Source organism: Bufo bufo, chromosome 6 (assembly GCF_905171765.1).
Source record: "Bufo bufo chromosome 6, aBufBuf1.1, whole genome shotgun sequence".
In the NCBI taxonomy this organism is placed as follows: Eukaryota; Metazoa; Chordata; class Amphibia; order Anura; family Bufonidae; genus Bufo; species Bufo bufo.
In genome coordinates, this window is record NC_053394.1 from 315,691,553 (window position 1) to 315,714,241 (window position 22,689).

At 43.7% G+C, this 22,689-nt stretch overlaps 1 protein-coding gene across 1 annotated transcript in view; it reads left to right on the forward strand.

The window, feature by feature from the left end:
• The window catches only part of CNTNAP1 (contactin associated protein 1), a 126,250-nt gene that overhangs the window by 97,021 nt on the left and 6,540 nt on the right, over positions 1–22,689 (forward strand). The window contains exons 18-20 of the mRNA XM_040437639.1: positions 414–653; positions 1,215–1,442; positions 3,147–3,277. Coding sequence (XP_040293573.1) covers positions 414–653; positions 1,215–1,442; positions 3,147–3,277 — 599 coding nt within the window. The remainder of the gene's footprint in view (positions 1–413; positions 654–1,214; positions 1,443–3,146; positions 3,278–22,689) is intronic.

The window sequence follows — 22,689 nt, forward strand, 5'->3', positions numbered from 1 at the left end:
CCACAAAGCTTTTGGTTGAGCTCTTCCACCTTAAAAGCTTGTCCAGGATTAGATCAGAAATGGCTCCACTCCTGTCCCTGGGTTGTGTCTGGTAATGCAGTTCATTTCTATTTAAGGGACAGGAGCTGAGCTGCAATACCATACATAGCCCATGGACAAGAGTGGCACTCTTTCTTATATTTTCCTGGACAACTACCATTAACTGACCTCCCTGTGTGGCAAATGGAGAGCACATTTCCTTTGATCCAGTTCCGAATTTGTGGTTGGAGTAAGTATGTACACCATGGTCAAAAACATGCGTAGGGGCTATCTGACATTAGGAAGACCTGATAAAACTTGAATTAAAGGCTGAACGTGAGTAGGAGATGTGACTTCTTGATCAATAACATCTCGGCACCTATTACATTTACCAGGTTCAGCAGATTACAGGATGAAACCTTACATTGGATGTCTCAGAGGACTTCGAATGAATGGTGTGACATTGGATCTCGAAGGCAAGGCCAATGAAACTATAGGAGTAAGAACCAACTGCACTGGCCACTGTGAAAATCCCCAGATGGAGTGTCAGAATGGAGCCCGTTGTATAGAGAGATACAGCCACTACATGTGTGATTGTAATGGAACTGGCTATGAAGGACCATTCTGCACAAGAGGTAATGTTAGTTTTGCCATAGTATTAGCAGTACCACCAAGTATGAACATATCATTAATCCTAATGTAGTTGAGAAAGTACTAAAACACTTGTAATGGAAGTTTCCTAGACTTGTGTCATTAAATGTTCAGTACATACAACTATTATAAGGAACAATATAGAGGCAGGGTGCATTTTCAACCAAAAAATATATCCCTTAAATATTAAAATGTTATAAGCATTATAATCCTCAAAAATAATATTACTATCTAGAGTCATCTACACAATAAATATACTTCCTGTGGAAAGTCAACCCAATGGCTGCCTAGAACACCTAATAAAAGGTGTCAACCTCATATGATTCCCAGTACACGTTGGATGTCTACATGTCCATAATCCACAATAAATATCCACTATCGACCTGCAAAATAAGATTATCACCATAAAAAGTATATTTACCATTATTACACAGGCAAAGACAGTTAGTATCCCAAGGAATTGGAGCTTGGATGCCATACTGCATGATAGTAGAGGGTATTCCAGATCTAGAACTAAGTTCTTTGTATCTCCTTTTTCTATACAGACATTGGCGCATATTTTGAGGCGGGCGTCTGGTTACGTCACAATATCCTGTCAGCTGGGATGGTGGCGGCCAAGGAGTTTGCCAAAGTTGTGACCCTTCCACTGTTTGTTAATAACCTCACACGTGAAGAAATTTCATTTAGTTTCAGGACCTACACAGCTCCAGCGGTATTGATGTACATAAGCTCGTTCTCGTCAGATTACATAGCATTCCTACTCAGGCCCGATGGTGAGTGCCAATTTTGTATGATTTTTTTTTAACGTATTTAAATATTTCTTTCAGAGATGGATATTTTTTAAAACTCAATAATCATAGTAAACATTTTTTTTAGACTATTTGTCTGCATTTCATCTCAGCAGTAGGGTTCATGCACATGAACGTGTGTGCCACGTGCTTGTATTGTGGCCCACAAACCGCTTGAATGGGTCCGCACTCTGAATCGATTCCGTGGGATTTCGGTCTGTGCCTCCGCATGTCCTATTTTTTTCCGCTGCTGACCGTCTCTTGCAGATCTCAGACCCATTTGCAAATGCATGCACATGGACGGTGCCTGTGCATTGCGGACCGCAATTTGCGATCGACAGCACAGGGACGGGGCACTCACATTAGTGTGCATGAGCCTGTACTATGTTGTTGAAAATTAAATACAATACATTGTCCTTCTGTATGACTCACAAATGATAAGACCTTCTATATAGGTGGGTAATACATTGTCAGTTTACTGCTGTTGTGAGGAGAATATGTTATCTGCAACGTAAACCTCATGATAATAGTAGGTGTATCATTGGGATCGCAGTATGACAGCTCTGTTGTTCTCCTTGTAAGCATAAATAAAGAAGTCCACAGAGGAGCACTGCACTTATCAGTGTAATGTGGGATTTTCTACTTGGGTCACTACATGGGGGCTGTCTTTAGTCAGTGTGAATGGTCTGACTGAGAAAGTCAGGGTGTTTGCCATGCTAAAAGTACCAACAAAGAAATTTAAGGGCCAGGACAGGAAGTAGAATAGATGGAGTGATTTCAAAAAATGATATCCAGAAAAATTATTATTTTTTTTTTATTTTTATTTTTTTAAATACACAGAATATTACCATATAGGCTGTAAATATGTGCCAAAAATGTTTTGATAGTAATGTCTACCATAGTGTCTGTTTCAATGAGCTCTTTTAGATTTTCATGTAACTTTTGCTCAACAAGATAGGGTAAAAAAGGTAGCATATTAGGCTACTTTCACACTAGCGTTCAGAGCGGGTCCGTCTGATGTTTCATCAGACGGATCCGCTCCTATAATGCAGATGTTTGTATCCGTTTAGAACGGATCCGTCTGCATTATAGTTTGAAAAAAATTCTAAGTCTGAAAGTAGCCTGAACGGATCCGTCCAGACTTTACATTAAAAGTCAATGGGGGACGGATCCGTCCCCATTGACTTACATTGTAAGTCTGGACGGATCCGCTTGCCTCCGCACGGCCAGGCGGACACCCGTTCAGGTGTCCGCTCGCTGAGCGGAGCGGAGGCTGAACGCTGGCAGACTGATGCATTCTCAGCGGATCCGCGTCCACTGAGAATGCATTAGGGCTGGACGGATGCGTTCGGGGCCGCTTGTGAGCCCCTTCAAACGGAGCTCACGAGCGGACACCCGAACGCAGGTGTGAAAGTAGCCTAAGTTGCATTGCTATTGTAGCTGCTGCACATAAATTGTGGGACTACGCACTACAATAAACCTCAGTTTTATCTTGTCATTGTTGTGCTGCTGTATGCCCTGTGACAAGTATTTAGGGAATGGCATCTTAGGACCCAGGGCATCACCTCAATTAGGTGCTGACTTTGCCTCATGGAAGGAATAATTCTAAAACATACAGAATTGTGCTGCACTAAATGTAAGTGAAAGGATCTTCTGGTGCTGCTTTCATTGCCTGCATTGTTATTGCAGGTACGTTGCAGCTGAATTATCAACTGCGAAGCAATAGCCAAAATGTCTTCCAACTGAGCAAGAAAAACATGACTGATGGCAGACCTCACAGGGTTAATGTCACCAGAGATTACCGAACGCTGTACTACCAGGTAATGCACCAAAGTAACTGAGTTGGTCTTGGTTGTAAGCAGACGTTTTATATGTGGGTAAGGCATCCTTCACACGAACATGTGCGCCCCGTGGCCGTGCTGCAGCCCGCAAATTGCGGGCCGCAAAGTACGAACACCAACCGTGGGGCAGACGCAGCGGATTGTGGACCCATTCACTTTAATGGGTCTGCGATCCGCCTGTTCCGCAAAAAGATAGCACATGTTCTATCTTTTTGCGGAACGGAAGTACGGGACGAAACCCCACGGAAGCACTCCATAGTGCTTCCGTTCCGCATCACCGGATTGAAGTGAATAGGTCCACGTCCGTGATGCAGAATGCCCTCGTATTGCGGATCCGCAAAACACTTACGGACGTGTGAATAGACCCTCATAGTAACATTATTAAAGGTTGCGTTTTATCTTTATGTATATTCTAATGGATTGCCTTCCTTGTACAATGTTATAATATACTTTCTTTGTTAGAAATAGTGCATTTGTATTGTGCGGCAGTTGTGTGCGGTTCTGCTGCGATACTGCAGGTATATAGAGGGACAAGCATTATTGGAACAAATAATTTCTACTGGTACCACAATAAAGAAAAAGAGTGCTAAACACACCGGTATGAGAAAATACAAATCAATTTTATTCAATATCCATAAAAGACATACATGATACATATTATAAGACAATAAATGAGCAGGGACAACCACAATCCTGCATCACACTGCTACCTGCCCCATCCATTGGACGGACGTAAATGGATCTCCATATATGTGATATATAAATAATCAATTATCCCAAAGGATATAATACCAGGAGCATGGAGAATCTATAGCAAAGGTGCGCTTGCCTCAATACACCGGTGTGCATGAATACCAAAATAGCAGACACTAGTTCCGAAAATATAAGGTAAAGCAGGTGTATAGGGCTACATACCAACAGAGCAGGGACAGGTATCAGGGCAATGGCGCTCCTCAACGCGCGTTTCGCGTATAGTTTGCTTCCTCAGGAGGAGTTAAAGACCAGAGAGGGAGAGAACACTAATAAGGCGCCGACAACCAATCCTGTGTCTATAAGAGCGTCATGTGATTCTCTGTGAAGTTCCACGTCATCACGACGGCGCATGACCCATCAGCGTCCGCTGCGTCATATTACTTCCGCCCTACCCCTGAGGCCAGTGGAGGAGAGGGCGGTCGCGCATTCTATGATGCCGATCGCCATCGCCACCAACGCCCTGCACAAGAGAGAGAGGGCGGAAGGAGACGCCCGGACCCAATGGTCATGCGCACAGATGCCACAGAATAAAGAGTCGATGAGGCTCAATCAAAAGTGCATACGGATCTAGTCCTAATGTATATATAATTATAATGTTTTCTACATGAATACGTGGAAGTCCCATATTTTAACCATAATACGGTGAACATTTCAATTTGAAACAAAGTGTTATTTTCATAAATATATAATAGTTACAGTGATCATGACATTAAATCAAAAAATCAACAATTCATTCGACATGATTATATAAAAGATAAAAAGTAAATAAATACCCATAGTGACCAGTGTGTATTCAAATGTGACTATATTACCTCCGCCCTTCCTCTGAGGCCAGTGGGGGAGAGGGCGGTCGCACATTCTATGATGTCGATCGCCATCGCCACCACCGCCCTCCATAGGAGAGAGAGGGCGGAAGGAAAACGCCCAGACCTGAAGGTCATGCGCACAAGTGTCCCAGAGAATAGGGAATAAATAAAACTCAATCATAAGTATATATGAATCTAATCGTAGTGTATACATACAATGATATTTTATACATGGATACGTGAAAGTGCCATAATTTACACACGATAGGATGAACATACTGATTGAAACATAGTGTCATTTTCATAAATGTACCATTGGTACAGTGATCATGGCACTACCTCATGCAATCAAAAGTTCATCCAACATGATGTAATAAAACATAAAAATTAAGAACCAGTGATATCCAAATGTGACAGGATTATGGAAGATAGCATATCCTCCATAAATGCATTTATATAAATAAATATACACACATTAAAGTGCATAGTGCGGTGAAACCATACGAATAACACATTGCTTTGCAACACGAAGCCCCGTATTAGGCACGTCACAATTATCAGGGACCACCACATACGAAAACACGGACTGATCCATTCAAAGGTGGCAGAATTCATAACATCGGAATTTCACAAAGAGACAGACATTCAGGACAAATCGGCAGACTAAAGAGTAGAAACAACACATCATTATACATATATATGCATCAACTAAGACCCCGTAGTAAAAAATGGGCCAAATCTCCCATTACCCCTAAAATAATGCCACTATTTAGAGAAAGGAGCCAAAGCCAAAGCTCTCATTTAATCCTTTTGGGGTCAGGGTTTTGAGCCTGAAAATCCACCTAGTCTCAATCTGGGCCAGGATTTTACTGTAATTGCCCCCCCTGATCCCCAAATGCACTTTGTCTATGCCTCTGAATCGCAAACCCCTAGGATTGCTCTGATGGAATATTTTAAAATGCTTTGGGAGGGTTTTTAAATCACTCAGATTTAAAACGTCTACCGCCTTTTCAATATCCCTCACATGTTCCCTTATTCTCTTCCGGAATTCCCTTGTTGTTAAGCCAATATATATTTTGTTGCAGGGACAGACTGCATAATAGATAATCCCGGTGGTCATGCAAGAAATGTACTCACGAATTTCATACGTTTGGGTGTGGTCTGAATTGGTAAAGTTGGTTGATCTATCTAGATTGGCACATGCCTTACATCCCCCACAAGGATATGATCCTTTTACCATGGTGGATTGTCCTAGTTTGGTCTCAGGGATGTAGTGACTACGCACCAACAAATCTTTAAGATTTTTGGAGCGTCTCGCAGTCAATAATGGTCTGTTCGAAATACACTGACTTAACTTCACATCCGTTTGCAGAATGTCCCAGTGATTATTCAGAATCTCATATAGCTTTTTCCACTGTTTATTATAGTTGGTAATGAATCTAATATCTGGACTACCAGTCAGCGTGGTTTTAGCCATCTTGTTTTCCTCATTAGGGCACAATAATTTTTCTCTTTTGCCTTGGCTATTTGGAAACCCCTCTTTATCTGCCTATTACTGTAGCCTCTTTCCTTAAAGCGTAACTGTAATTTCTCTGATTCCATACGGAAACTCGCCTCATTGGAACAAATCCTTTTGAGACGCACAAATTGGCCCTTAGGAATCCCATCAATTGTTGATCTAGGATGTGCCGAACTTGCATGCAATAAGGAATTTACAGCAGTTGCCTTCCTGTACACTTCTGTTTGAATTTTGCCCATTTCATTTGTTTTTATCTTTATGTCCAAGAAATCAATTTCTCGCCCCGCTTTATACGTCAGCCTGATATTAAGTGCATTGTTATTCAGTACGGTCATGAACCTGTTAAGATCCTCCATGGTGCCCTCCCAGATGAACAGAATATCATCGATATATCTCATCCAATTATGGACTCTATCGATGTTCTCAGGGAGGACACCATGGAAGATCTCCCTTTCCCAAGCACCCAAAAACAAATTCGCGTAGGATGGGGCACAGGTGGCCCCCATCGCCACACCTTGCGTTTGTAAATAAAATCTATCCTTAAAAACAAAAAAATTGTGATGCAAAATGAAGTCCAACAATTGTAGGAGCAGTTGGTTGAGGGCTGGTTCCAAATTGTTACCCATTAGAAACTTTGATGTGGCCCTCATGCCATCTTCATGCCGTATACTAGTATATAGGGACTCTACGTCCGCCGTCACCAAAATCATTTCATCTGTAAGTTGTATCCCCTCCAATTGATTTAGTACTGCTGTAGTATCCTGCACAAAGGATGGTAAATTAATTACCAATTGTTGTAAGTAAAAATCAACAAATCTGCATATATTTTCACTTAAGCTTTCATTACCTGCTACGATAGGTCGTCCAGGTGGATCTGTGCTGCTTTTATGCACCTTGGGAATGATGTAAAAAGTCGCCACTTTAGCATGCTGTGTGATAAGACCATCCTTAGTCTTTTTCGTTATAACATCATTTTCAATAGCTGTGTTAAGAATGGTCTCCAGTTTTTTCTGAAAACAGACAAGGGGGTTTTCAGATAGGGCTCTATAGCAGGTTTTGTCCCTCAACAGTTTGAATACCTGCCGTTCGTACATTTCTACCGGCCATACCACTATGTTTCCCCCTTTATCTGCGGCTTTAATCACAACCCCCTTCATCTCTCTCAGTTCTTTTAAAGCTCTAAATTCCTTCCCACTTAGGTTCTTATCTCCTTGTCTACTTGTTGTTTTATTCAACTTTTCTAAATCTTCACAGACCATCTTAACAAAGATGTCTATGGCTGGACAGAGATGAAATGGAGGGAACACCTGTGACTTCGTCCCAATTCCCCTAGGCAATGAACTTACCTCCTTGCGTTCATCTGCTTCATTTTGTTCCAATAATTCCTCTAAGATTTTTAATGCCTCTTTTTCTTCATTCGTGACCAGCCAGTCATCAGCCTGAGTCCTAGAGTGAAGTTTTCTCAGAAGCAGCTTTCTCGCAAAGTGTGATATACCAGTCGTACCCCCAAAAAACTGATTGAAGCGGGGTATTATATACCAATATACTTTCTTTATAGTGCATTTGGGTACTGTATAGTGCATTTGCGCATGCACGTACGCGGAAATTATATTGCCGATATTTCGCATTGAAAAAAATAATGAATGGAGATCGCAAATTCGAAATAATACATCTGGTATGTCACTGTCCATGTTGTGGGACTATTTGTGCACTTCTAGTAATTATTTCTTGGCTGCAAATGTGAGCTGAAGGTTTTTCAGGTTCGCCTGCCATTAAAATGAATGGGACCCGCCGCGAACTTGCGGTTCGCGAACATTTGAGCGCATTTGCGAACCGTCCCGGCAGATGTTCGTCCATCACTAGTACACTCTCTCCACTTCCTCCTTGCTCCTAGAACAGGTGCAGTTCATTGTGCACTTGTACTGGGTCCTGATTCACACCCACAATGAACGTGTCAGTCAGCAGTGAGACACCTTCATGCCCGGCCCCCTGCTTCCCTTCATCTTTGCTCCTAGTGCCGTTCAGCAGTGTTTCAGCACCGCCCCCTCCAGCAAGGCGAAGGAGCCTGCAGTGAGCGTCTGTGGCTGTTTGACTGCACAGTTATGGCTGGCTAAGGCTACTTTCACACTTGCGTTTTTCTTTTCCGGCATAGAGTTCCATCACAGGGGCTCTATACCGGGAAAGAACTGATCAGGTATGTCCCCATGCATTCTGAATGGAGAGTAATCCGTTCAGTTTGCATCAGGATGTCTTCAGTTCAGTCGTTTTGACTGATTAGGCAAAAGAGAAAACCGTAGCATGCTACGGTTTTATCTCCGGCTAAAAAAACTGAAGACTTGCCTGAATGCCGGATTTTTTCCCATAGGAATGTATTAGTGCCGGATCCGGCATTCAGAATACCGGAATGCCGGATCCGTCCTTCCGGTATGCGCATGCGCAGACTGAAAAAAAGGTGAAAAAATAAATGCCGGATCCGTTTTTGCCGGATGACACCGGAAAGACGGATCCGGCATTTCAATGAATTTTTTCGACTGATCAGGCATTTTTAAGACTGATCAGGATCCTGATCAGTCTTACTAATGCCATCAGTTAGCATACATTTTGCCTGATCCGGCAGGCAGTTCCGGCGACGGAACTGCTTGCCGGATCTCTCTGCCGCAAGTGTGAAAGTAGCCTTAGGGTACTTTCATACTTGCGTTGTTTGATTCCGGCAGGCAGTTCCGTTGCAAACGCATGTCATTTTTCTGACTGATCAGGATCCTGATCAGTCTGAAAAATTCCTGATCAGTCAGATCGGTTTTCTCTTTTGCCTGATTAGTCAAAATGACTGAACTGAAGACATCCTGATGCATCCTGAACGGATTACTCTCCATTCAGAATGCATGGGGATATGCCTGATCAGTTATTTTCCGGTATAGAGCCCCTAGGACGGAACTAGAAAAACGCTAGTGTGAAAGTATCCTAACCTCGGGAGAGCTGAGAGCTTTTATCTCTGACAGTGCCTGCTTGTGGTGCAGGCACACAGATAAAGGAGAAAAGGGGAGGTAATGATCTAATTAGAGCCTCATAGTTTGCAAAAGACTGCAGCAGAGAGCAGTGGGTTTTTGCAGGTTATGGCTGTATATGGAGGAGGGAGATGTGAGGTACATGTGACTGTATGATGGGGCTGGGAGGGAGATGTGATGTACAGTTGTGGCCAAAAGTTTTGAGACTTACATAAATATTGGAAATTGGAAAAGTTGCTGCTTAAGTTTTTATAATAGCAATTTGCATATACTCCAGAATGTTATGAAGAGTGATCAGATGAATTGCATAGTCCTTCTTTGCCATGAAAATTAACTTAATCCCAAAAAAACCTTTCCACTGCATTTCATTGCTGTCATTAAAGGACCTGCTGAGATCATTTCAGTAATCGTCTTGTTAACTCAGGTGAGAATGTTGACGAGCACAAGGCTGGAGATCATTATGTCAGGCTGATTGGGTTAAAATGGCAGACTTGACATGTTAAAAGGAGGGTGATGCTTGAAATCATTGTTCTTCCATTGTTAACCATGGTGACCTGCAAAGAAACGCGTGCAGCCATCATTGCGTTGCATAAAAATGGCTTCACAGGCATAGATATATTGGCTACTAAGATTGCACCTCAATCAACAATTTATAGGATCATCAAGAACTTCATGGAAAGAGGTTCAATTCTTGTTAAGAAGGCTTCAGGGCGTCCAAGAAAGTCCAGCAAGCGCCAGGATCGTCTCCTAAAGAGGATTCAGCTGCGGGATCAGAGTGCCACCAGTGCAGAGCTTGCTCAGGAATGGCAGCAGGCAGGTGTGAGCGCATCTGCACGCACAGTGAGGCGAAGACTTTTGGAAGATGGCCTGGTGTCAAGAAGGGCAGCAAAGAAGCCACTTCTCGCCAAAAAAAACATCAGGGACAGATTGATCTTCTGCAGAAAGTATGGTGAATGGACTGCTGAGGACTGGGGCAAAGTCATATTCTCTGATGAAGCCTCTTTCCGATTGTTTGGGGCATCTGGAAAAAGGCTTGTCCGGAGAAGAAAAGGTGAGCGCTACCATCAGTCCTGTGTCATGCCAACAGTAAAGCATCCTGAGACCATTCATGTGTGGGGTTGCTTCTCATCCAAGGGAGTGGGCTCACTCACAATTTTGCCCAAAAACACAGCCATGACTAAAGAATGGTACCAAAACACCCTCCAACAGCAACTTCTTCCAACAATCAAACAACAGTTTGGTGAAGAACAATGCATTTTCCAGCACGATGGAGCACCGTGCCATAAGGCAAAAGTGATAACTAAGTGGCTCGGGGACCAAAACGTTGACATTTTGGGTCCATGGCCTAGAAACTCCCCAGATCTTAATCCCATTGAGAACTTGTGGTCAATCCTCGAGAGGCGGGCGGGTAAACAAAAACCCACTAATTCTGACAAACTCCAAGAAGTGATTATGAAAGAATGGGTTACTATCAGTCAGGAATTGGCCCAGAAGTTGATTGAGAGCATGCCCAGTCGAATTGCAGAGGTCCTGAAAAAGAAGGGCCAACACTACAAATACTGACTCTTTGCATAAATGTTATGTAATTGTCGATAAAAGCCTTTGAAACGTATGAAGTGCGTGTAATTATATTTTACTACATCACATAAACAATTGAAACAATGATCTAAAAGCAGTTTAGCAGCAAACTTTGTGAAAACTAATATTTTTGTCATTCTCAAAACTTTTGTGTCACGGCTGTATGTGAGCAACTAGAGCATACACAGAAAATAGAGCCACTGACAGGACCCAAACTAGGGAGGATAAAGGGTGACCCCTGTCAGACCCTCAAAGCTCTCCCTATGCTGCTAAGCACATACCCGGATCCTAATGGTGGAACGAGGCATGCCCACGTACCTAAGACTGATGACCACTGTAACCCCTACAATAGTGGAAGGGGCACGGCCACCGGTGCCCTGCTCAGTATATGGAGGGAACCGTGGTCGCCTCGGATCCGGTCAGAAAACAAACAGATACACTACAATGTCTGCACACTTAGCTGAAGGAGCTGCAGCAGCAGAGAAGACGGATCCAAAGACAGGTGGCAATATCCAGAGTACTTGCTGCAGCAGAACACAGGTCCAGTGAAATGATAGCATACAAGTGAAGATACTCAAGCAAGAGCTACAACTCAAATGAGAAATATAATCCACACTCTACAAAAGGAGGAGGGGTGATTTAAAGGCAGAGAAATCAAACATAGGAGGAACAGCTGGGAGGAAGGAAACAGAAAGTAATGACCTTATCCCAGGAGCGGAGAAACAGAGCAGTGAGAACTCCTCCAAGCTCTGGTAGTGACATCATCACAGGGGTGGAGAAACAGAGCTGTGAGAACGTCTCAAAGCTTTGGTAGTGACAGTACCCCCCCCTCTACGGGTGGACTCCGGACACCCAGGACCCACCTTCTCAGGATGAGCCCTATGAAATGCCCTGATGAGGCGAGTGGCTTTAATGTCCGACACCGGAACCCACATCCTCTCCTCAGGACCATAACCCTTCCAATGAACGAGGTACTGAAGAGAACCGCGGACAATGCGAGAGTCCACAATTCTGGAAACCTCAAACTCCAGATTGCCATCAACCAAAATCGGAGGAGGAGGCAAAGAGGAGGGTACCGTGGGCTGGACATATGGTTTTAAGAGAGATCTGTGAAATACATTATGCATCTTCCAAACCCGTGGAAGATCAAGACGGAAGGCAACAGGATTGATGACTGACAAGATTTTATAAGGCCCAATAAACTTGGGACCCAATTTCCAGGAGGGAACCTTCAGTTTAATATTTCTTGTAGACAACCACACCAGATCACCCACATTCAGGTCTGGACCAGGCACACGTCTCTTATCAGCCACACGCTTATACTTCTCACTCATCTTTCTAAGATTACTCTGAATCTTTTGCCAAATGGTAGACAAAGACGAGGAAAATCTCTCCTCAGGTAAACCAGAAGGAGCCCCTCCCGAGAATGTCCCAAACTGCGGATGGAACCCATATGCACCAAAGAATGGTGACTTATCAGAAGATTCCTGACGACTGTTGTTCAGAGCAAACTCAGCAAGAGGGAGAAATGAACACCAATCCTCCTGGTTCTCTGCCACAAAACAGCGCAAATATGTCTCCAGATTCTGATTGAGGCGCTCAGTCTGACCATTTGACTGCGGGTGAAAAGCAGAAGAGAAGGACAGCCGAACCCTCAGGCGAGAACAGAAAGCCTTCCAGAATCTGGACACAAACTAAGTGCCTCTATCGGAAACAATATCAGAGGGAATGCCATGCAATTTAACAATATGGTCGACAAAAGCTTGCGCCAACGTTTTAGCATTGGGTAAACCAGGGAAAGGTACGAAATGAGCCATCTTGCTAAAACGGTCCACCACCACCAGGATCACCGACTTCCCTGAGGAACGAGGAAGATCCGTGATAAAGTCCATGGACAGGTGTGTCCAAGGACGAGACGGTATGGGTAACGGGAGAAGGGAACCTGAAGGCCGTGAACGAGGGACCTTAGCGCGAGCGCACGTCTCACAAGCAGCCACAAAACCCTCCACCGACTTACGAAGAGCCGGCCACCAAAATCTCCGAGCAATGAGATCTACCGTGGCTCTACTCCCGGGGTGACCAGCAAGAACAGTATCATGATGCTCCTTGAAGAGTTTGTGACGTAGCTCAGGAGGCACAAACAACTTCCCAGAAGGACAACGGGCAGGTGCCTCAGTCTGGGCAGCCTGGACCTCGGCCTCCAAATCAGAATATAGAGCAGAAACAACTACCCCCTCCGCCAAAATGGGACCCGGGTCCTCTGAGTTTCCTCCTCCCGGAAAACAGCGAGAGGGAGCATCAGCCTTCACATTTTTGATCCCAGGGCGGAATGTAACGACAAAATTGAATCTGGAGAAGAACAGAGACCATCTGGCCTGTCTCGGATTCATACGCCTGGCCGACTCCAAGTATGCCAGATTCTTATGGTCGGTAAAAACGGTGATAGGGTGCCTGGCCCCCTCCAACCAATTGCGCCATTCCTCGAAAGCCAACTTGATGGCCAACAACTCCCTATCTCCCACATCATAGTTTTTCTCTGCCGGGGAGAGTTTTTTAGAGAAAAAGGCACAGGGTCGCCATTTGGCAGGAGAAGGGCCCTGGGACAAAACCGCACCCACACCCACCTCGGAAGCATCCACCTCAACAATAAAAGGTAAGGAAACATCGGGATGCACCAAGACGGGAGCAGACGCAAAACTCTCTTTAATCTTAGAAAAAGCTGCAAGCGCCTCCTCCGACCAAGAGGAAAAATCTGCCCCCTTTTTTGTCATGTCAGTGAGGGGTTTGACAACAGAGGAATAATTCAAAATGAACTTTCTGTAATAGTTCGCAAAACCCAGAAAGCGCATCAATGCCTTCTGATTCTCAGGAAGCTCCCACTCAAGTACAGCACGGACCTTCTCCGGATCCATGCGAAAACCAGAAGCAGAGAGGAGAAAACCCAGAAATTGAATCTCTGATACCATAAAAATACATTTCTCCAGCTTGGCGTACAATTTATTTTCCCGCAGAATCTGCAGAACCTGAAAAAGATGATCCTGATGGGTCTGAACATCAGGGGAAAAAATCAAAATATCATCAAGATACACCAATACAAATTTCCCCATTAAATGGTAGAAAATACTGTTAACAAAATGCTGAAAGACGGCCGGAGCATTCATCAGGCCGAAAGGCATAACGAGATTCTCGAAATGCCCGTTAGGGGGTATTAAAGGCCGTTTTCCATTCATCCCCCTCTCTGACCCTGACCAGGTTGTACGCGCCTCTCAAATCCAATTTGGAAAAAACCTTGGCCCCAACAATTTGGTTGAAGAGGTCCGGGATCAGAGGAAGGGGATAGGGATCGCGAATCGTGATACGGTTCAGCTCCCTAAAATCTAGGCAAGGTCTCAGAGAGCCATCTTTCTTTTTAACAAAAAAAAAAACAGCGGCAACAGGCGATTTTGAGGGACGAATATGCCCCTTATCGAGACTCTCGGAGATATAGGTTCGCATTGCGATTCTTTCCGGTTGTGAGAGATTGTATAGGCGTGCTTTTGGCAGCTTGGCGCCGGGAATGAGGTTAATGGGACAGTCAAACTCCCGGTGAGGAGGTAGCTCCTGAACACCGCTCTCGGAAAACACGTCCGAGAAATCAGAGAGAAATGATGGCACAGTTTTAGTAGACACCTCTGCAAAAGTCGCTGTGAGACAATTCTCTCTACAGAAGTCATTCCACTCATTTATTTGCCTTCCTTGCCAATCAATAGTGGGGTTATGTCTAGTGAGCCAGGGTAACCCCAAACTAGAGGAGAAGGCAATCCGTTAAGGACAAAACAAGATATATCCTCCACATGAGTGTCACCCACAGCCAACCGGATATTGTGAACAATGCCCTTCAGAGATCTCTGTGAGAGTGGAGCAGAGTCAATAGCAAAAACAGGTATATCCTTTTCTAATGTACAAACCTGAAAACCATGCATGGCTACAAATTGAGTGTCAATAAGATTGACGGCCGCTCCACTATCGACAAAAATCTCACAAGAAATGACTTTGCTCTCTAGCGCCACCCTGGCAGACAGGAGAAAACGGGAACTGCAGGTCAGAGGAAAAGCATCAATTCCTACATCAACTTTGCCCAAAGTAGCAGATGAAGCAGAGTTTGATGATTTACCTTTTGAGGTTTTTCTCTTATTATCGCTCTTAGTACAGTTCAAGAATCTCCTAGACGGACAAACATTTGCCAAATGACCTATGCCCCCACAACAAAAACACACCATACTCTGAGGACTAAATCCTCTTTTATCAGGGGCAAGTCGACCTAGCTGCATGGGCTCCTCCTCAGAGGGGACCGAGACAGGATGAGGCCCTTGCACACTGGATGAGTGTGCACCACTGCCCCTAGCCTGACAATGGCTGGACAGAGAGGTCTCGTTTCTTTCTCTTAGACGCCTGTCAAGGCATACCGCGAATGACATGGCAGACTCTAAGGACGTTGGTCTCTCATGGAAAGCAAACACATCTTTCAATCTCTCTGAGAGACCATGACAGAACTGACTCCGGAGTGCAGCATCATTCCAACCTGAATCAGCTGCCCATCTCCGAAATTCAGAACAATAAAGCTCCGCAGACAGTTTGTTCTGGCATAAAAAACGTAAGTTAGATTCGGCCAGCGCAACACGATCCGGGTCATCATATATCTGCCCCAGGGCCACAAAAAATCTTTCCACGGATCGAAGGGAGGGATCCCCTGATGGTAGCGAAAAAGCCCAAGTCTGAGCATTACCCCTGAGCAGGGAGATGGCAATCCTCACCCTCTGCTCTTCATTACCAGAGAAATGGGGACACAAGCAAAAATGGAGTTTGCATGCCTCTCTGAAGCGAACAAAATTCTCATTGCCCCCGGAGAACGTTTCCGGAAGTGAGACCTTTGGCTCGCAACAGACTCCATGGGCCGGAGCAGAGCCCAATGCTTGAAGCTGAGTCATAGATTGACGGAGATCCGCTACCTCCAAAGAAAGACCCTGCATGCGGTCAACCAGGCCAGAAAGCGGATCCATGTCAAAAAAGACGGTTTTGGTGGATTATAATGTCACGGCTGTATGTGAGCAACTAGAGCATACACAGAAAATAGAGCCACTGACCGGACCCAAACTAGGGAGGATAAAGGGTGACCCCTGTCAGACCCTCAAAGTTCTCCCTATGCTGCTAAGCACATACCCGGATCCTAATGGTGGAACGAGGCATGCCCACGTACCTAAGACTGATGACCACTGTAACTCCTAAAATAGTGGAAGGGGCACGGCCACCGGTGCCCTGCTCAGTATATGGAGGGAACCGTGGTCGCCTCGGATCCGGTCAGAAAACAAACAGATACACTACAATGTCTGCACACTTAGCTGAAGGAGCTGCAGCAGCAGAGAAGACGGATCCAAAGACAGGTGGCAATATCCGGAGTACTTGCTGCAGCAGAACACAGGTCCAGTGAAATGATAGCATACAAGTGAAGATACTCAAGCAAGAGCTACAACTCAAATGAGAAATATAATCCACACTCTACAAAAGGAGGAGGGATGATTTAAAGGCAGAGAAATCAAACATAGGAGGAACAGCTGGGAGGAAGGAAACAGAAAGTAATGACCTCATCCCAGGGGCGGAGAAACAGAGCAGTGAGAACTCCTCCAAGCTCTGGTAGTGACATCATCACAGGGGTGGAGAAACAGAGCTGTGAGAACGTCTCAAAGCTCTGGTAGTGTCATTTTGGCCACGACTGTACATGGGACTGTATGATGGAGGCTGGGAGGGAGATGTAATGTACATGGAACTGTATGATGGGGGCTGGGGGGGAGATGTGATGTACATGGGTCTGTATGATGGAAGCTGGGAGGGTGCTGTGAGGTACATGGAACTGTATGATGGGGGCTAGGAGGGAGATGGGACTGTATGATGGGGGTGGGGGGAAGATGTTATGTACATGGGACTGTAAGATGGGGATGGAGTGGAGATGTGATTTATATGGGACTGTATGTTGGAGGTGGCTGGCGAGTGATATTATTTGCATGGGACTGTATGTTAGAGGAGTCCGAAGGGAGAGTGCTTTTTTTTTTACATGGGACTGTGCGTTGGAGGAGCCAGAAGGGAAAGATTTTTTTTTTTACATGGGACTGTGCGTTGAAGGAGGCTGACGGAAGAATTTTAATTTTTTTACATGGGACTGTGTGTTTCGAGGAGGCTGGAGGGAAGGAGTGATTTTATTTACATGGGACTGAGTTGGAGGAGGCTGGAGGAAGGGAGCAATTTTATTTACATGGGACTGTGCGTTGGAGGAGGCTGAAAGGAGAGATTTTTTTTTTACATGGGACTGTGCGTTAGAGGAGGCTGAAGGGAGAGATTTTTTTTTACATGGGACTGTGCGTTGGAGGAGGCTGAAGGGAGAGAGTGATTTGTTTTACATGAGACTATACATTTGAGGAGGCTGGAGGGAAGGAGTGATTTTATTTATATGGGACTGCAGTGAAGGAGGATGGAGGGAGGGAATGATTTTATTTACATAGGACTGTGTGTTGTGTGTTGGAGGAGGAGGTGAAAAAAAAAATAGTCTAGAGAGAGTGGAAATAAGGAAGTGTACAGTCTTGTACATAAAAACAAACTGAGCATGCTTCCTGGAGTACTAGGCTGTGAATAATGATGTTATATGTGTACTGCGAAAAGCCATTGTGCTGAGTTCAGTGGGTTGGGAGGAACAAGAGAAAGAAGAGTAGGGGGTGTGGAACAGCACTGCTGGGAGGGACAGTGGGTGGATGCTGAGAAGAGCTGCTTGATCACAACTGACACTCCCACAGCTAGGATGAGATAGAGCAGGAAGTGGAGGCTGCATGGGAGAAATGAGTAAAGCTCAGCTTGATCAAAACATGTTTGAAGGTACTCAGTTAGCCTTAGTCGGTCATATTATAAGCCACTGTAGTGATATATATATTTTTTTTTTATAGACCCAGATAACCCCTTTAATACTAGTTTCTACAATTTATAACGAGCCATGAAGCTATGGTAGATGTTTTCAAACAATCCTGATTAATTCTGAATGTCTGGAGTACATAATTATAGAGTCCGTCTGGGTTCGGTATTTTTTATGGCAAAATAAGACCAGTGTCTGCAACAAAATGCTGGAACTCCTGACTGAAATGGCTTAATGCAGATGTGAACAGGGCTGAATATGATTGTCTCTAGTTCTATTTTTTTAGTGGAGCAACATTAAGAAATGCATGCACCCATTGCAATTCAGTAACACTAGAGGTGGACAGAGCTGTGTATGTTCTGGCACCACGCTACTCGGGAACTGCTGATAGGTGAGGTATGGGATGTCAGACCCCCGCTGATCAGATGTTATATATTGGAGAACCCCTTTAGGCCTTATGTTCAAGCACCCACCCTCTTAACTTAGAGCAGGACCATGGGGTCAACTTACCTTGTTCTCTTTAAGGCCCTTTCTGAATTATTGGCAGTTACCACAGCAGTTAGATTTGACAAGACTCCGGGGTCACATAGACTGGAAGTGATGCAATTTGCAGATAGGAGAACATAATTTTGCTCAAGAGAGGGCATCACACTGTAAAACGACTGCAATCATTTTACCTGAAAACTTGTGTCTGTTACATACAGTAGGTGGCATGCTGTTTTGTCACTGAGCTAAAGCTTTGACTGTTGGCGCACCCCCAGTACGTTCCTGCAAACACCAGTAGTATTACTGCAATAACATTGTGTCGGCACAGAAGCTTTGTCCACGTGATCAGAAAAGGTTGGAGAATGCCAATCATAGCTGAATTCCTTAAATTGTGGAAATGCTACACTTAGGGAGGGTCTGACATTATTTTTCACAAATTACTTTATATCAAAACTCATATTCCCACAATTTTTATAAAGGTGTGTGTGTGTGTAGACCTGTGCAAAGACACTGATGTATTTTTGGAAGGATCCATTTGTGAATATAGGGTCTGCTTTTTAACCCCTTCCCGACATCCGCCGAACATGTATGGAGGATGTCAGGTCTTTAAACATTGCACCTGCTCTGGAATGGAGCAAGCGCCTTAGCCGCCGGGTGCCTACTGTTTCATACAGCAGACACCCGCAGCTAATGTCCGACCATGGACAATTAACCCCTCAGATGCCGGTGGAGATCGGGAAAAGTGTCCTGTTCTAATAATGGGCCAGAGCCTGTACTAGGCTTCCAGGCTCATTATTAGTAAATCCCAGTTCAGGCCAGCAGGTGGCAGCACTGAACTGGGATATAGCAATGTCTGTACAGAATAATGGAGCAAATTCCATTATTCTGATGATTGCAAGTTGTGGTCAACTTGGGGACCTAACAAAAAGTAAAAAAAAAAAAAGTAAAAAAAAAGTTTTAAAAAATATATACAGTGGATATAAAAAGTCTACACATCCCTGTTAAAATGTCAGGTTTCTGTGATGTAAAAAAATTAGACAAAGATAAATCATTTCATAACTTTTTCCACCTTTAATGTGACCTATAAACTGTACCACTCAATTGAAAAACAAACTGAAATCTTTTAGTTGGAGGGAAGAAAAAACAAACAAACAAATAATGTGGTTGCATAAGTGTGCACACCCTCTTATAACTGGGGATGTAGCTGTGTTCAGAATTGAGCAATCACATTCAAAATCATGTTAAATAGTCAGCATACACCTGCCATCATTTAAAGTGCCTCTGATTAACCCCAAATAAAGTTCAGCTGCTCTAGTTGGTCTTTCCTGAAATTTTCTTAGTCACATCCCACAGCAAAAGCCATGGTCCACAGAGAGCTTCCAAAGCATAAGAGGGATCGCATTGTTAAAAGGTATCAGTCAGGAGAAGGGTACAAAAGAATTTCCAAGGCATTAGATATACCATGGAACACAGTGAAGACAGTCATCATCAAGTGGAGAAAATATGGCACAACAGTGACATTACCAAGAACTGGACGTCTCTCCAAAATTGATGAAAAGACGAGAAGAAAACTGGTCTGGGAGGCTACCAAGTGGCCTACAGCAACATTAAAGGAGCTGCAGCAATATCTGGCAAGTACTGGCTGTGTGGTACATGTGACAACAATCTCCCGTATTCTTCATATGTCTGCGCTATGAATGAATGAGTAACTTATATAGCGCAACAATTGCGAACTAAATCGCCTCAAGGCGCTTTTGCAGCCCTTGACCGCCTGTGCCTTCAGAAGAGGTGGGTCTTCAGCTTCTTCCTGAAGGCCAGATGGTTTTCTTCTGATCGGATCTCTATGGGGTAGAGTGGCAAGACAAAAGCCTTTTCTTACGAAGAAAAACATCCAAGCCAGGCTACATTTTGCAAAAACACATCTGAAGTCTCCCAAAAGCATGGGAAAAGGTGTTATGGTCTGATGAAACCAAGGTTGAACATTTTGGCCATAATTCCAAAAGATATGTTTGGCGCAAAAACAACACTGCACATCATGAAAAGAACACCATACCCACAGTGAAGCATGGCGGTGGCAGCATCATGCTTTGGGGCTGCTTTTCTTAAGCTGGAACTGGGGCCTTAGTTAAGCTAGAGGGAATTATGAACAGTTCCAAATACCAGTCAATATTGGCACAAAACCTTCAGCCTTCAGCTAGAAAGCTGAACATGAAGAGGAACTTCATCTTTCAGCATGACAACGACCCAAATCATACATCCAAATCCAAAAGGAATGGCTTCACCAGAAGAAGATTAAAGTTATGGAATGGCCCAGCCAGAGCTCAGACCTGAATCCGATTGAAAATCTGTGGGGTGATCTGACGAGGGCTGTGCACAGGAGATGTCCTCGCAATCTGACAGATTTGGAGTGTTTTTGCAAAGAAGAGTGGGCAAATCTTGCCAAGTCAAAATGTGCCATGCTGATAGACTCATACCTAAAAAGACTGAGTGCTGTAATAAAATCAAAAGGTGCTTCAACAAAGTATTAGTTTAAGGGTGTGCACACCTATGCAACCATATTATTTTATTTTCATATGGTTTCTTCCCTCTACCTAAAAGATTTTAGTTTGTTTTTCAATTTAGGCTACTTTCACACTAGCGTTCAGAGAGGATCCGTCTGGTGTCTGCACAGACGGATCCTCTCCTATAATGCAGATGTTTGGATCCGTTCAGAACGGATCCGTCTGCATTATAGTTTAGAAAAAATTCTAAGTCTGAAAGTTGTTCAGACGGATCCGTCCAGACTTTACATTGAAAGTCAATGGGGGACGGATCCGTTTGAAAATTGAGCCATATTGTGTCATCTTCAAACGGATCCGTCCCCATTGACTTACATTGTAAGTCTGGACGGATCCGTTTGCCTCCGCACGGCCAGAGGCGGAGGCTGAACGCTGCCAGACTGATGCATTCTGAGCGGATCCGCATCACTTCAGAATGCATTGTAGCTGGACGGATGCGTTCGGGGCCGCTTGTGAGACCCTTCAAACGGAGCTCACAAGCGGAGCCCCGACACTAGTGTGAAAGTAGCCTTAGTTGTACAGTTTATAGGTCACATTAAAGGTGGAAAAAGTTCTTAAATGATTTAGCTTTGTCTAATTTTTTTACATCACAGAAACCTGACATTTTAACAGGGGTGTGTAGACTCTTTATATCCACTGTATATATAAAAATATATCAAATCACCCCCCCCTTTCCCCAAAATAAAAATAAACAATAAAAAAAATAACAACATGGGCATTGCCGCATGCAAAAACACCCATACTATTAAAATATAAAAAAGTTATTTCATCTGGTGAAAAAAGTTATGGGGGTCAGAATGAAAAAATATTTGTAAGTAATTTTTTTTCAGTATTAAAACGCAAGAAAAACTATACATATGTGGGATCACCGGATTCATACTGACCTGGAGAATGAAGAGCACAAGTCAGTTTTACTGCATAGTGAACGTAAAAAAAATAATTTCTTATTTTTTTCCATTCCGCTCCATTTGGATTTTTCCCCCCGCTGCCCACTGTATCCTATGCAATATTAAATGGTGTCATTAGAAAGTACAACTTGTCCCGCAAAAAACAAGCCCTAAGTGAACAGAAAAATAAAAAAGTTATGGCTCTGGGAACGTAGGGAGCGAAAAACGAAAATGCAAAAACTGAAAATCGCAGTGTCAGGAAAGGGTTAATTAGCTGTTTTTAAAATCTCATTGTATCATATACTTGTTTGAAGGTAGTCGTTAATGTAAACTACACTGTTTATACAGGTTTTCTTCTTTCTGCATTCACTTTTCACTCTATTTTATAATTATTGTTATTTAAAAAAAAAATCCAGCTTAAAGTGAACCTGGGACATAGAAAATAAATTCCAATCTGCAGGTATAGTTTTGTAGGAAAAGATTCAGTATAACTTGCATTTTATTTATTTAAAGGCTATGTACACCTTTGGGGACAATTATTTTTATTATTGCATTGTACTTATTTTGAGCTAAAAATCACTTTTTCAATTGGTCTTTATTAAAAATATGGAATCTTTTTTTCTGTACAGAGCTGACAAGATGTGGTTGCAGCCTGTGGATTTTCTGTCTTTTCCGTCATCTAGGGAGTAGACGGGCTCCTTATATCTGCTCTCTGACATTATAAACACTCATTATAGCTCAGTTCTTCTCTTACTGATAAGAATGTGGCTTAAATAAGTGTTTATGACCTTTCAGCAGTTTCGAGAGAGAGTTTATTAGATGACCGCCACAAAGTGAAAGTACCAGTCACACAGTTATAAAAACA